The following is a 15611-nucleotide window of genomic DNA, read 5'->3' as shown; positions in this document are numbered from 1 at the left end:
CCACTATTGCATATATGGTGAAACCAATGAAGTCTTGTTTTGCATCAACAGAAAAATGCTGCAGCTATGAAAACACAAACATTCTGCATTCTCTGTATAAGTAAGCATGGTTATAGTTTCTGTATCACAGCCAGTGGTACAGAACCTAAGGCCTGAGAGAGTGCTTGAACAGCAGCAAAAATCAACATAAAATGTAGACTTGAAAACACATTTTTAGCGCACAATTTTTAGTATTTTTCTAGCTATAGAAAAATCATTCCAGTGTTAATATAGTGCCAGATCCCCAAAGATTTTTGCTGTCTGTGCTTTTATGAAATTCAGAGGGACTGGGTTTAAGTTGACAGAGCCCATAAACATGAGATGCATGGAGAGGACATTGATGGAACAGCAGAGAGGAAAGGAGCTGCCTCCTCTCATGGAGTCTGTTTACTTGAGAAAGGAACACTCCAGTCTTTGCTCCAGCATATTCCTCAAATACTCAAATATTACTAAAAAAAACCTTGATATTTTGAGGTGGGGGCTGGAGGGGTGTGATAAGATCACAGCATCATTTTAGAGCTGTCACAGAAATGAACCTCAATCACAGCCTCTCAAAGCTATTTTCTTATGATTAGGACTGTGGCAATCCTGGATATGTAATGTTGTAGTACTAGTTCCTGAGTCCATACAGTCCTTTAATTAGAGCCTCTATATGAATGTGTCTTCTGCCAAATGGAAATTCTCAACGTTCTTCCAGCACCCAAAAGACTTTATTTGCCTGCTTTCAACAATTAGATAGCAAAAAGAAAAAAAAAGCCCACTTTTCATTAAAAATCCTTTCTCAGAACTATTAGTGGCAACTGTACAACAACTAATGTGTACTATTTTTAAGAGTAGTTTCTAAATCCATACATTCTGTAGATCATAATGAGTTAGCTCCAAGCATGAATATTTCTTGAAATATTGCATATTCTTGCAAACCAGAGGAGTACTGCTGGGTTTGTCTTTTCTTAGGAAGGCACAGTATGTTTTGTTTGAGCCAAAACTTCAATAAGGTACCTAATACATTTACAGCAGTCTAGTTTTCTCATGTTTAGGAAAACAAAACACTTGTTGAAATAAAATAACTGCACTTTGAAAATGTGTCATTTTTATGGCCAGCAAAAGCATTACTTTTCTAACAGAAACTTTCAAAAGTATTTGTAATTTATTCTGGATGACAGTTACTGTTTCATCATTGTGGTAGAAGCCCTCACTCTAGCTAAAAAGTCGCTCAACAAAAGGTACCTAAACATTCATGATTTTCTATCTGAAAAGAAAAAAATGTGGTTTTCTACCACTGAGACAATTGGTTAAAATTTCTAATTTTACATTTACTTATGGAATTATGGGGAAACATCTCTGTGGTGACTGACACAGCCCAGCTTATCTATGGGTAGTCTTATAAATGCCTTATATGGAATGATTCTATAAATGCCTATTAACAAGGGAAGTCATGGTCCTCATACCAACCAAAATCTCCACATTTCAGTCCTGTCCCTTCCAAAGTGCCTGGAAGGAATTATATGCTATATGAGCACCTTCTGAACCACAGTCACATCTACTACAGGTCTCAAAGTAGACTATTGCCTGATAGCCTTTCCTGACCCCAGTGAAAATGATGTTTAAAGGATCTCTTTCTCTCTCTCTCTCTCTCTCTCTCTTTTAGCTCTAAGTAGTCCAAACAATCTTTGGCTTCAACCTCTCCCTGTTCCCCAATATTTGTACCGTCATCAGTTAGGGAATGTAGAACTGTACTGTGGTAGAAATGGCTCACAGCTAATTGACAGAAGTGCATTTCATTGCCTGACATTTAACCGGGAATAAAAACAAAGCAACAAAAAGTACATTTAGAGAATGTTCTTCTTTAACAGGTTCAGAATATGTCCCAATCTATTGAAGTTTTAAATCTACGGACTCAGAGGGATTTCCAGTACGTTTTAAAAATGGAAACGCAAATGAAAGGGCTGAAGGCCAAGTTTCGGCAGATTGAAGATGATCGGAAGACATTAATGACAAAGCACTTTCAAGTAGGTCCAACTTTTACAGTAACTTCCAAGCCTGCTGGAAACAATGTACTGAATAACAATGCATGGACAGCTAAGGTCTCGACTCAAAATGTTCCTACAAGAACACCATTTAAAAGAAAAGCATAATAAATCTTCCTTTCTGATGATAATCTCTTGCTTTGTTCAATTTAATTGTAATAGGGAGGAATTATTAATTATTAAGTCATTAGAGAAATGTCACTATGAACAGATTCCTGTTCTTTCTGTATCAATGTGCATGTCATACTGAGAAATCTATATTCATTCAAGCTCCAGTGCTAAAGGGGGAGATCCAGTGGAATTAATAGCAAACAAGTAAGAGTTCTGTGCTCATACTGTTGCATGACATTTACTGCAGTTGAAGGGAAGAAAGGCTATAATAAATCAGTTTATTGTAATTTTTATCCAGTACAATTAAGATCTAATTTCATGTCTGAAGATCTGCTGTTTTGAATTTGGGATGGGGAGGAGAGCAATCATTCCCAGTCACATTTGTCTGATTAAAAAAAAGACTTGCACTGAATTTTAATGGCAACAAAAACCACAAGCCAATCCTTTTGTGAGGAAGAAGGGTTGCAGATATTTACAAGTAACATTGTATATTCTGAAAATGCTACCTGATGTACTCTTCAGGAGAAAAATATTTCAAGAGCATATTTAAATTCTTTAAATATAGTCTGATAAACTGATCTTTCAAGACTGTGAGACCACAAAATAGGTGCTAGAAAATACATTCCAAGGATTACATTATGTTAAACAAATATGTATTTTTGAAGTGTTTCTGAAAGTTCACATAAAATAAATCTAATTTTCCAATTGGTACTAAAGACCTAAGTAATTACATAGTCAAGAGGTCTAGGGTTTTTTTCAGAGCTACTGAATATCAAGTGGGTCTTAATAACATCAGGAATTAAGTACCCTGATGATCGGACTACCAAGCTTTATAAATTATATCATTGTTCTTAGTTTAGAGCTGTTTGAGCACATTCTGTGAGGTTTTTAGTTAATAGAAAATATCTATCATAATTTTTTTTTTCCCTTTTATCCCTTATTGCTACAATAACACGCATTTGCATAATTCCATTGTATATCCTTTATTCTTATTTTAGTTTTCCTTGGGAATAAAATACCAAAATTTGAATGTCTGATACACAATATCAGAGGTGTACTCCAGTACACCTGGAGTACCAGAGGAATACTCCAGTGCTCTAACCTTTTAAATATCCAATATTTCTATTGGCCAGTCATTTACCTTCAGTTTGACAGTTTGCCAGGAGTATAAAAACAGAGTTCCAGCCCATTCAGTTACAAAATAATTTAAAAGGTCAAAATAATGCAATATGCTGCTCTGAAATTTAGGCTACTCAAATTCCACTGCTTTATCTTTTCTGAGACAACAAATCATGTTGGATATAATATAACCCTTCATATCAACTGCCACAAAGTGCCAGAACACATCTACCAACTATCTGTGTAGCAACAGGAATTAGCTCTTGTACCACCCATTGCAGCCACAAGCTCTGGAGCGTCAGCAGAAGTCAATTGGTTTTTTTATCATGAAAACACTAGAATCAACTTTATATGATATACTAAAGTGAGATGTTCTAAATCTGTGTTTTCATGCTGACCAGAACCAAGGAGTACAAGTTTGGTCCAGATCACACATGAGCATATACTAGTCTATACTTCACTTTATGCCAGGCAGGAGGTACCTGATTGCCACAAAAAGTTACAGCACGTTTGCTCAAATATGATACAACATCTGGTATAAATCCAACCAGGAATATATTACTTTCACTAATTCAAACAGATTTTATCTTCCTGAGTTGGCCATTCACTGTCTCACAGAACAGAAGCCTAAGTTCATAATTTCAAAATGAAGTAAGAAAAACTATGGTTTCTGGAGCTATGCTTTCTCTGTCACAAAGCCTACTTCCCTTGTCATCAAGGAAAAAAATTACTATTCATTTTAACAGGCATAAAGTAGGTTTAGGTTATTTTATTAAAGATTTTATTAAAAACAGTAAATAAAAATAGATTAATTGTAAACAAAAGGACTTCATTTCTTTCTGCCCATTTTGGTAACTGCTGCCATAATGTAATTGGAAGACACCTTGAGAACAGAATCATCAAAATACTATGAAATCTATATATAATGACATATCTGCTACATTTCAGTAAAGCAAAATCTTTTCACTACAAGGATTCTTTGAGGTTTTTTACAGAATAATAACAAAAGACAACTTCATACAATTGGTTTAAATTAAATTTAGTAAAGCCCCTATTATTAGTGCTTTTGAAAGAATAATTAAGAAATGAAAGATGGGAAACCAATATAATATAACCAATATTACAGATTAATACAAATTTTCAAAGTATGAGTCTCAAAAAAAATCTGAGAAAAGAGCAGTTTGAGATTTCAAGATGGAGCCTTACTTTCTTCAGTCAATGTTTAAGAATAGGATTGGCAATGCAACAACAACTGCACATGGCAAAATGTTCATCTTCTTATTAAAGACACACTTGGGGTGGTTTATATCCCCTGGATGGAAAGTCAGTGGGTTTGGTTCAGATCATTTGAAGATAGCTCTTTATTTTCAATAGAAAGACTGTTGTCTCTTGCATTTCATCTACTGCTTACTACTATTAAGTCTGAGGTGTCTGAGACTTTCACAGTAGACTAATACTAGATCTGTAACTAAAATAATAATTTTCAAACTGTTTTAATGATCAGGCATCAATATTGCATTAAAGGAAATTAGGGGATTGAACTCCTTTAAACATCTCTAATGTACATATGATTGTGTTTAACAGGAGTTGAAAGAAAAGATGGATGAGCTTCTGCCACTGATCCCAGTTCTGGAGCAATACAAAACTGATGCCAAGTTGATCACACAGTTCAAGGAGGAAATTAGGAATCTGTCTACTGTGCTCACTGGGATTCAGGAAGAAATTGGTGCTTATGACTATGAGGAACTACACCAGCGTGTAATCAATTTAGAAACCAGGCTTCGTGACTGCATGAAGAAGCTCAGTAAGTTAACAGGAAGTTTGGTCCCTTGGTTGTGCATTTTTAGTTGTCTCTCTTTAGAAAGATTAAGGTTTGGGGGGAGGGGGTACTTGTTGGTTTCTTTGATGAAAGACTGCATTATATTCACATCTGTGCTACCCTAATAAAAGACAAGAGTAACTCAACCTAAGGTCAGTTATATCATTCTAAGTACATGACATAATGTAATGCCTTACTGTATACAGAAGGAATTTGATTAAAAATTATAACAGCAAATTCAAAATCTGCAGTTTAAATCACTTGGAGAGTTACAAATATTCTTTCAAAAAAGCTCAGACAGACACTGCTACTAGAGTCATCTTTGGGCTGTCAATGTGAAAAAAGAAAAGTACTGAAAAGTAGGAATCAGTTTTGAGATGTCCACATCATAACCCTGGCATCTTGCTGTATCACCTGAGAGGCCACTCTGACTGTAATGTCTTTAGCCTGTAATATTAGTGCTAAGGAGATCTCCCATTCTCCAATTAGCATTGCAATCTAACCAAACTCCATATCTAACTGAAAAAGACCAAAGCATAATTTCTGCAGGATGCACAGCAGCAATCCATTGCTACTGCTGCACCAGGTCAGGCCACCTCCACCTCAGCTGCTCCCATGCTGCCTTTAGAAGTCAAACGTTGAGCATTTTTGAAAATCAGTATTAGCTCAGTATCAGCTACTAAAACTAAGGGCCTGAAGGATCAATATCAAGTGTCAGCCTCAACTTCCATCAGGGATAGGCAACCTGCTTTACAAACACAATGCAGTCCTCTCTCTTCCCAGTCTATCCATGCATTTGGAGATTTCTGAATGGATCACTATTGCAACTGGATAACTACAGGAAACAATCCAGCCCCTTCATGAAAAATAAACATGAATAAACTTGAAATTCCAAGATTTAGTCATGAGAACTAAACTACCCAGGATATTAAATATCTTCTTAACTGGATAAGCAGAGCCTCCTTATTTTTGTGATGCAGCAGAATGAAAAAAAATCTAGGTTAAGTTAGCCTCTTAAATAATTTATTTCTTTATTTTATTCTGGAAATAGCACAGTGGTGATGTGCTAAAATACATGAAAGACTTCTTCAAACAGAAATTCCTTATGATCCTATTTTCCCCTCAGTACACACACAAAATAGCACATTACTGCATTGACAGAAGGCAGTCAGGAGAAAACAGCTGTGTTGCAATACTGCAGCAAACAAGAAAATTCCTGTGAATAAACAGTATTTTCTGATAGTGAGTGTTCCAGTAAGTTATTATATATAAAAAATCATCAGGTTAACAAGTATCTTGTTTTTCTTTGCTTTTACAGCATCTTGTAACAAGAGTTAGTGAAGCAATGAGTGCGAGATATATTTTGTACAACAGAATTACTAGATGCATTGACATCCTATCTACCCTGAATTCCTGCAACACATTCTAATCTCTTGATGTACCTAATGAAAAAAAAAAAAACTATTAAAATTATATACATTATCAGTAGAGAGAAAGTTTTTGTATAAAATAAATTATTAAGCATACCCATTAACAAAAGGGAGTGGACCTTGTCAAGATGTAACACAGATTCATTCATCCTTATTGGCATTATTCCCTGGTCTTAGATGCTTAAATTATTTTTATGGCCCCCTACTAATGGACTGGCTGTTTTTCTGGCCTATCTCTATGTACCTTTTGAAGTACAAACAGCCTCTGTTTGGCTTCCTGTAACTGCTGAGAGCTGGGGCTGCATGCTCAGATCAGAGAGCACAAGGGGAAAGCAGCTTTCCTGCCAGCACCTCTTTGTGGCCACATTGGCCACGCTGGAGATGACCCAGCTCTGCCTGTCCATGCCAGCCTGATAAACAGAAGCCAATGGCCCCAGTGTGCCACAGGATCTGGCTTAAATCTTCACAGATTTTGTTGCACTTCACAATAAAATTTTGTAATCAGTGTATGGAATAACTACACTCTATTCTTCTCCCTAGCAGGTGTTTTTCAGCAGTATAATGCATTATTTATATTGTCCTGGCCACTTAAAAGGGTTCTTCCATCTGCACAGGCAACACTTTCAACGCTCATTACAGTACACTAAGCATTATCTTACTCTCACTGAGGTTTAATAATTACCACAACAGTTGTGATGACTGAATTTTGCTCCTTCTCTTTGGAATAAGAGAAAATTCAAGATGAAGCTGCTGGGAAATTAGATGACAAAACTTTTAAAGGGTGCATGCAGTTAAACACATAGGAATAGAGTGCATTTGATTACACAGACCCCAAATTCACATGGAACTAGGCATGTGTGGGTCCTTTGCTGATAGTCCTGTAAGTCATGGGTATTTACAAGAGAATGCAGGTTGCAAAGTACTGCTTGGAACCCTCCTATTCTTGTCATGGCATGTTTATGAAGTTGGGTTAAAACTTACATGGGTAGCATTCATAGAATACTCTGACATATAATTAGATATATATCGGATTAAGGTTTACCTGCATCTGATTATAATGTAGACTCTGAACAATATTTTACAGTAACATTTTTTGTTAAAAATTCAAATGTAGAATATTCTATGTATCCAAAGAAGTTCTGTTACATCGGTGGCAGAGGAGCTATTAGTGCAGGCATGAGACTACTGATTGCAGTGGTACTTCTACTTCCAAAGCATCCTTCCCTTTGGGATTTGAAGAACTTTACAAATATCATTTAGTATAAAACTGGGCAATAGAAATATAGATTCTTATCCCTATTTTATAGATGAAGGAACAAGGAGCCCAAAAGTATAAATGAATTTTCTAAATATTACATGGCAAGTCATGGCACTTATGCAGAAAAATCCAGGGACTTCCTCTCAGCAAACCCTAATAACTATATTATAGTGCATCCTGGATTTCATATTTTGCAGGGAATTAGACATACATTCATTAAGAACTAACTCTTCATTCACTCATTTTAGTCCATTGTGACAAATTTTACCGTAAGCAGAAAAGTGCAAGCAGTAAACCACTTGGAATGCATTTGTGCAAGTGCCAAAAAAACCTCACTTCATTTTCCCTTATTTACTACCTACCAAAAAAGAAAAGCCATAATAATGATGCTTACGAGCACATCAAGAGAATGTTGTGGTTTTATTTCCCTTGCCAGTCCTTCTACAAATGATACACTCAGTTGCTCTGTATGGCAGCCACCAATATTCAGTCACATCATAGAGAATGGGACTTTCTCCCCATTTCTAGCTTTTCCAAAAGAGCTCCTCTCCAGCTGCACTATCACAGCCTTCTCCTGGTACTTGCTCACTTTGGAGCTTTCCAGACACATTTTGCCTCATACTTTCATATCCCACAGGCTGTACAGAAGTACATCTATTTTCTCTTCTAATGGTCACTTCATGCTCAACTTCTTCCTTAATATAAATACTGGAAATCATGAACAGACTTGGAAGAGTCCACTGCACAGAATTGTTACAGGAGAGGAATCAAGCCAGAAATATCTTGATTCGACATGTGATGTTTCTTGTACAGGGCAGTTTAGGATCTAAAGACTCTATGATTGGGATTTTCCAGCTACTACAATCAGTTATGGCTAGGACTTGCTAATGTAGAGCAGCTGCTTCTTCCAAATACAAGGAAAAGAGACTGAGAGCTTCTAAAAATCCCACTGCTTTTCTGTGTAACCCCATCTGAACCTCTTAGGGAAGGAAAAAAAAAAAGCCTAAAGTATCACATTTTCTTAGAGCAACTGAACTTCTTCACAGGTGCTAGTATAGAGATATATTTGACCTAACTTTTTACTAGCATCTGGTCCTTCTATCAGGGAATCAAACTGCTATAAACCAAAACTTTTAATATGTTCTCTTCTGCCAGGAAAAAAAAAAAATAAAAAGGAAAAAAGCAAGCAGATCTATGGGTTTCTGTTTAATGAGGGCAGGAGGGACAAAAAGTCCTCATGCTTCTTCCGAAGTGCTCTGTTCTGTTATGCCAAAAAGGGAAGCTTTGTCACTTTTTGAGTCAGCCCCCCAGCTATACAGCAGCTCTCCTAGGAATCTTCCATTCTTGATCACTGCATGCTGTCTAGGAATAAAAATTTGATCAGAAACACACCCTGATTCAAACTCCTGATCATTTAGTGGCTGACATACATCATCTCTTTTCACATTAAACAGCATCTCAATACATTTTGAGATTATTCTCTAAAAGCATCTAACTCCTGTGACAGGGATACACAGCTCTTTCACATAGTTTAAATTAAATGAATGCTGAAGAGGTTCATTAATTATTAGCAATGTGTAACTATTAATCAGCAAGCTATACATTCAGGATAAATACAATACAACAGAGAAACCACAGTACTGAGACTTCAGCATACAAATCTCTGAATTGCTCTCTAACCTCCAAAAGCTCCTCACACACAGAGCAGCACCCCAACAGCCCCAGAGCTGTGTGCACAGCCCACAGGGACTCAGACACTGCCTGCTTTTCCCCTGTCCCACTGCAGCTCTGGGCCCTGGAGCTGCTGTGTGCCCATGCTGCTGCCACCATGCCCTGGCACTGCCCAGCGTAGCTGGAGTGTTCATGCACCTGCCCTGCCTCAGGGAGCCCTCACATCTCTGCCAGGGGCTCTTCCATAGGTTTTGCTCATTCAGAAACAAAATTTCACAATTCATTATGAGTCCACTTTTAACTTTTGGATTTCTTTTTTTCATAGAAGAAACAGTGCTTCAGATTCCAAATTCTTTTTATGCTTCCCCACTAATTGCAATACCGTGTTGTAAAGGTACCAGTTAGTAGTAGCATACCTTATAACTCATGCATTCACTGTGTTTTAATTATCCTAGAAACTAAAAGTTCAGGAGTAATTGTTATTCTGATTCCTTTCTGCTTATTAGTTTTCTGATAACTCATTCCAAATCAAGTATTCCAAATTAAAATTCAAATCTTCAGAAGGGTTATCTCATGCCCATTTCTGAAACTATTTACTAACAGACCACCTAAAAATAAAAGCGTTCACCTTGATAGGTTGTAGTCCTCTATCTTTCAAGCTAATAGCAGTTCATGCTGTAGAAAAAGAGCACTCACTACACAATGCTAGCAGCCTACATAAAAAAAAAAAAAAACCAGAATAAAAAATTGTGTCCTATCATAAACAAGTATTAAAAAACCTATAAGATTCTTTAAAATGGGAAATTCCAAAAATATCTTCAAAACACTGCAGCCTAAATGGATTGAGATATGTCTCTTAATAATGTCTCTTAATTGTTCCAGAAAATAGACAGCCTACCCTGCTCATTGAGGTCACAGCATGCATTCAGTTATTTTCATTTCCGATACATCCGATTCCCCTGGCTGTGAACAGCAACTACCCAAGCAGCTTCTGAGTTTTCACCACAGCATTAACTCCATTCTAAGTGACCCAAATAGGCTGGCATGATACATTCCAGTTACAGAGTATAAAATTCAGACTTGATGTGCCTCTCTATTTTGAGCTGAATAAATTCAATCTCAACACGAGATACTGTTTGTTTTCTACTTCTCAGTATAGCACAACCATGTAGCACAGAGAAGCACATACTTTTAAATTTAAAAAATTGTTTCACTTCTTTTTACATTCTTTTCCTTAAAAACATGCTATTCAACCTAATTCCGTGCACACCACTGTGTGATATTAAATCTTGGTAAACACATGAATTCCACCAGGTGGTTGATGCTAATAGATATCTTATTAATGTCCCCTAAAATATAGATTTTTGAGTAGTTAGGAAGGTCAGCATCTGAGATGGTATCGACTTTCATTATTTCCTCCCAGGCAGCCAAATAGATTAGAAGCCAACCAATACAGCCAAGCCTACTAAATAATTCTCATACTCATTTCTTCAGGCAGCCTCCAGTACAGAAAGAGCCATGTGTGTGCCAGGGGCAGCTGGGCACAAGCTTACAGTACAGCAATGTTGTATGTCCAAGCTCATTTGTGTGTCTGCCCTTCACCACCTTGTTACCCTGGCCAATGGAAAATTGAAACATCCATCAATCCCAGCTTTGTGCTGAACTTTCTGATGGCAAAAGAGGCAGAGTTGAGGAATTATGTCTTCATTTCAATTATTATTAAATGTTCTCCACTCCAGCTCAGAAGACATTTTACCAGTTGTATTTTAGCTTATGCCCAAAGACTATAACTGCTTCAAAATATGCAAATTAAAAAAATATACACCAATAAAATTTCACATGTATATTTTTGCATATTTATATTACTCTACAATATGGACAAGTTCTTCCTGTGAAGGTGACAATCAATCTTCAACATAAGCCTGAATCCCCTGGAGCCACTATGTAATTTGGAGCATTTGGTCTTGTGCTCTAACTGACATCAAGGAGAGCTATGCATTAATTCATTTGGGTTTTGGTTTTTTTTTTCTTTATTTCAGCATGTGGCAAATTGATGAAAATTACAGGCCCCATTACAGTGAAGATATCTGGAACCCGATTTGGAGCCTGGATGACGGATCCATTGGCATCAGAGAAAAATAACCGAGTATGTTAAGGCACTATCTTTGTGTCCTGGAGTCTTACTTGCTTTATTTTAATCTTTTAAAATATAGTTTCCTCTAGGAAGTTACATTCCTGAGCATGTTTTTCTACTTCAGTCATTTTCACACTCAAACATCTCCAGAGAAAAAGCAACAGTAGTTTTGGAAAAATATCCAAAAACAAAAGTTATCTAAGCACTTTTTGTGACATTTATTTCAACTTTTTCAGGGTTGACAAATATCTACCAGAACTAACAACCCAATTTTTTTTTTTTATTTATTTCCTAATATGTTTAATTGTGCTTTAAGAACCAGAGTAATCTAAAACATCAACCTTTTTACCCAAGAACAGGACCCATAATGCAGCACAGAATTGGCAGGATTAGGGCCCCATATAGGCTCTAGTCAGATCATTTGCTCTATCATATCCAAGTTATGTTATTGTTTTGTTATTTGAATCTCCAATAGGATCTCAATTTGGCTACAGTTTTGAGAGCATGCTCTCTCCATCAAAGAGCTCTGGAAGTCAAAACACTAGGTTTCATTTGTATGAAACCCACAACATCAATTATTTGTCTCTAGAAATTCCTTTAAGCAAGCACAATATAGCAGAGGTCCAAGCACTGAATGACTATTAACTGTAGCTAGTAACAGTTCCATTGAGAGTTCACCTGTACAAGTAAGTTGGATTCAGAAATTCAAGAATTCCTCCTGCTTTTGTAACAGGAATGTGGGGAATTTTGCACTTTGATAGCCTACTGCACAGCTAAAACTTGTTTTTCATTTTCTGCAAGGTGTTCGTGTAGTGGTTTTGGTTGGCCAATTTAAGATTTCTCCAGTTTTAAGATTTCCCAGCCAACGCACCAAAGAGTGTGGCAGGTTTCAGTGCTGGCCAAGCACCAATACACTCACTTCCTGCTGTGAGATAGAATTAGGAGAAATGCAAAGCAGGCTCAAAACTTTAAAAGCGTATAAAGATTTTATTAACAGTAACTAAAAGGAAAAAAAAGTAGTAGGAATCAAACCAAACCCTTCAGAACACTTCTCCTCACCCCACAACCTTTTCTTTCCCACTGACAAGGTAAAGAAATAAAACCTAAAATTTCCAATCAATTTACCTCCTCTAAAATAGTCTTTCTTCAGTTCACTGATGGAGAGAATGTTATGGAGACTTCTCCACAAGAGGAAAAAAACACTGACACCAAACCATGACACTCCCTCATGCCCTATATCATGGTCACGTAGCATACGCTGTGTTCAAGATGGTCACTCCCAATCTTTGTTTCCTTTCCAGGTCTGGTACATGGATAGTTACACTAACAATAAAATCGTTCGTGAGTACAAATCAATCGCAGACTTCGTCAGTGGGGCCGAATCAAGGACATACAACCTTCCATTCAAATGGGCAGGAACCAACCACGTTGTCTACAATGGCTCCCTCTATTTCAACAAGTACCAGAGCAACATCATCATCAAGTACAGCTTCGACACGGGGCGGGTGCTGGCGCAGCGTAGCCTGGAGTACGCCGGCTTCCACAATGTCTACCCTTACACCTGGGGTGGCTTCTCCGATATCGACCTGATGGCAGATGAAATCGGGCTGTGGGCTGTGTATGCCACCAACCAGAATGCAGGCAACATTGTCATCAGCCAGCTGAACCAGGATACGCTGGAGGTGCTGAAGAGCTGGAGCACGGGCTACCCAAAGAGAAGTGCTGGAGAATCCTTCATGATCTGTGGCACCTTGTATGTCACTAACTCGCACTTAACAGGAGCCAAGGTCTACTATTCCTACTCCACAAAAACCTCCACTTATGAGTACACAGACATTCCTTTCCATAATCAGTATTTTCATATATCCATGCTTGACTACAATGCGAGAGATAGAGCTCTCTATGCCTGGAATAATGGACATCAAGTCCTGTTTAATGTCACCCTTTTCCACATCATTAAAACTGAGGATGACACATAATTTTATTTCCCTTACCTCCCTCAAAGCAGTCTCATTTGTGATTAACTCTTAAAGCATCCATCTCTCTCAGTTCCTTTTAATTTACATTTCTTTCTTCATTAAACAAAAGCAACATTTTCTACTATGTAATGCATCTCAAATATGGCTGAACCTGTCAAAAATGACCTGTCAGAAATAAAAAGCATCTTAACTCATGATTCTGCAAGGTCTGTCAAGACCTTGTCTTGAAAAGCACTAAGGAGTATTTAAATGGCTAAAGACAGTTTTTAAAAGATTATGATCTGCCTTATTTTAGAGTCAGAGACTAATGGTGGCTTAAATGCATGAATGTCTTTTTTTACCTCATTTTTTTGTTTTAATATATTGCTTAACTTCAGGAAACATTTCAGTAGTGTCAGACACATATCGCACATTGTATTTTTTTATTTATTCCAAAATAAAGATTTAGTAGGAATTTAATTTTCTTAGACAAGGCGTATGATTCATTTTGCCATCATCCAATTTCAGATGTGGTGCTGTACAGTATGTTTTTAAATCTCTTGCAAACATTTTATCAACAGTATGTATTTCTACCATTGTAACCACCATTGTGCAATTGTATCTCTTCACTTATGTGAAAGTAAACTAAGTACTATTTTTTATAAAATATATTGAAGCTTAATTGCAATTCTGGCTATGAGTCAATTGAAAGTGGTAAAAATCTGATAAAAGGTTGTTATTTCTGAGAAAGACCAGTAGCTTCTCAGATGCATGATTTCTATTCTCAGCTTTGCTTCCTAGATCCCCTCTTCAACAGCACTGCTTACTAGCACATTTGCAACTTTGAAGCTTCATACCAGCTTTACAATTGTTTGCTCTGCCCGGTTTTTATCTCCTGCTGCTGGCTTCTCTCTGTCTTTTTCTCCTACTTTCTTCCCTTCCACCATTTGACTGCCCTTGTTTATGCTTATCCCTGCTGTGAATTTTACAAGCCAGAAGCTGGAAGGGGCTGGTGCCCACCAGCTGAGAGTGGGAGTGCATCCCGTGCTTGTGCTGCTCTGGGGCACTGCAGAGCAGTGGTAAAAGCCAAGCTGCTCTCCATCTGCCCATCTTCTTATTCATTATAGGAGAACATTGATCTGTTGACAAAACTCTTCTCTGGGATAACAATAATCACAGAAATACACCAGGGAAGCTGCAAAGCCCAGATGATCAGTGTGGCCCCTGCTATTCACCATAATTCTTGTTAGGGAACAACATCAAGGCCAAGCTCTTGCAAAGAGGTTTGGGGCTTGCTGGCAGTAGAATTGCTACACACAAATTGATGCCTTCGAGAAACCAATATTTCTGAAAGCTGTGTGGGTTGCTGTACTGTCTCATTAGAAACTGGGGGGCAGGGAGAGGTGTGCATAATTGAGAAAAATTGAATGAGGTGCCATGTGTCTCTTTTGGCAAAAATAGAAAGAAAGTAACATTAAGCACTAGTAATCAGACTTTTCTAATAGCTGGGCTCTAATATAATGGTAAAAGACAGGTATCTGAAAAATTCTATGAAAGCTGTGTTCCTCACACTATATGAGCTTCTATTTTTATATCCATTGAAATTGAAAAGCCAGATACTTTTTTTGCTGGTTCTTCTAATGTACCAGCTGAGACCACCTAAAAGTCTCATTAATGTTTTCGTTATTATAAAGATATGCGTCTATATATGTTTACAAGTATGCTTTATAATACAAGCCCATGTGAAGCGCAACAAATTGCCTTATTTTTCATACCAGTTTCAAAACAAAAAAATGCTAATAAGTTTTTAAAAATTGACAAAGGAGGCAATAAACCAAAAACAAACAACAAATTACATAACAACATGACCAGAGAAAAGTTACTTTCTTGCTCCCCACTCCTGCTCTCCTGTCTAGATGAAATGGTAGCTGTTATCCCATACAATCAGTTACACAGAATTTAGACAGACTCGTTCAGCTAAATAGCCAAATTAAATCACTTCCCTCCTGTAACTGACTTTCCTGTATTGACAATGAAACCTCCTC

The 15611-nt window shown here is 37.2% G+C and overlaps 1 protein-coding gene across 3 annotated transcripts in view; it reads left to right on the top strand.

The window, feature by feature from the left end:
• OLFM3 (olfactomedin 3) overlaps positions 1-14254 on the top strand; it is a 49984-nt gene extending 35730 nt beyond the window's left edge. For all 3 annotated transcript variants that reach the window (XM_021543292.3, XM_077785474.1, XM_021543293.3), the window contains 4 exons: positions 1893-2048; positions 4881-5100; positions 11514-11620; positions 12910-14254. In XM_021543292.3, coding sequence (XP_021398967.1) covers positions 1893-2048; positions 4881-5100; positions 11514-11620; positions 12910-13587 — 1161 coding nt within the window. In that variant the 3' untranslated portion in view covers positions 13588-14254. The remainder of the gene's footprint in view (positions 1-1892; positions 2049-4880; positions 5101-11513; positions 11621-12909) is intronic.
• The last annotated feature ends 1357 nt before the right edge of the window (positions 14255-15611 follow it).

The sequence above is a fragment of the Lonchura striata genome, chromosome 9, assembly GCF_046129695.1.
Source record: "Lonchura striata isolate bLonStr1 chromosome 9, bLonStr1.mat, whole genome shotgun sequence".
Taxonomy (NCBI): Eukaryota; Metazoa; Chordata; class Aves; order Passeriformes; family Estrildidae; genus Lonchura; species Lonchura striata.
This window is presented reverse-complemented; position numbering and strand designations above follow the sequence as displayed.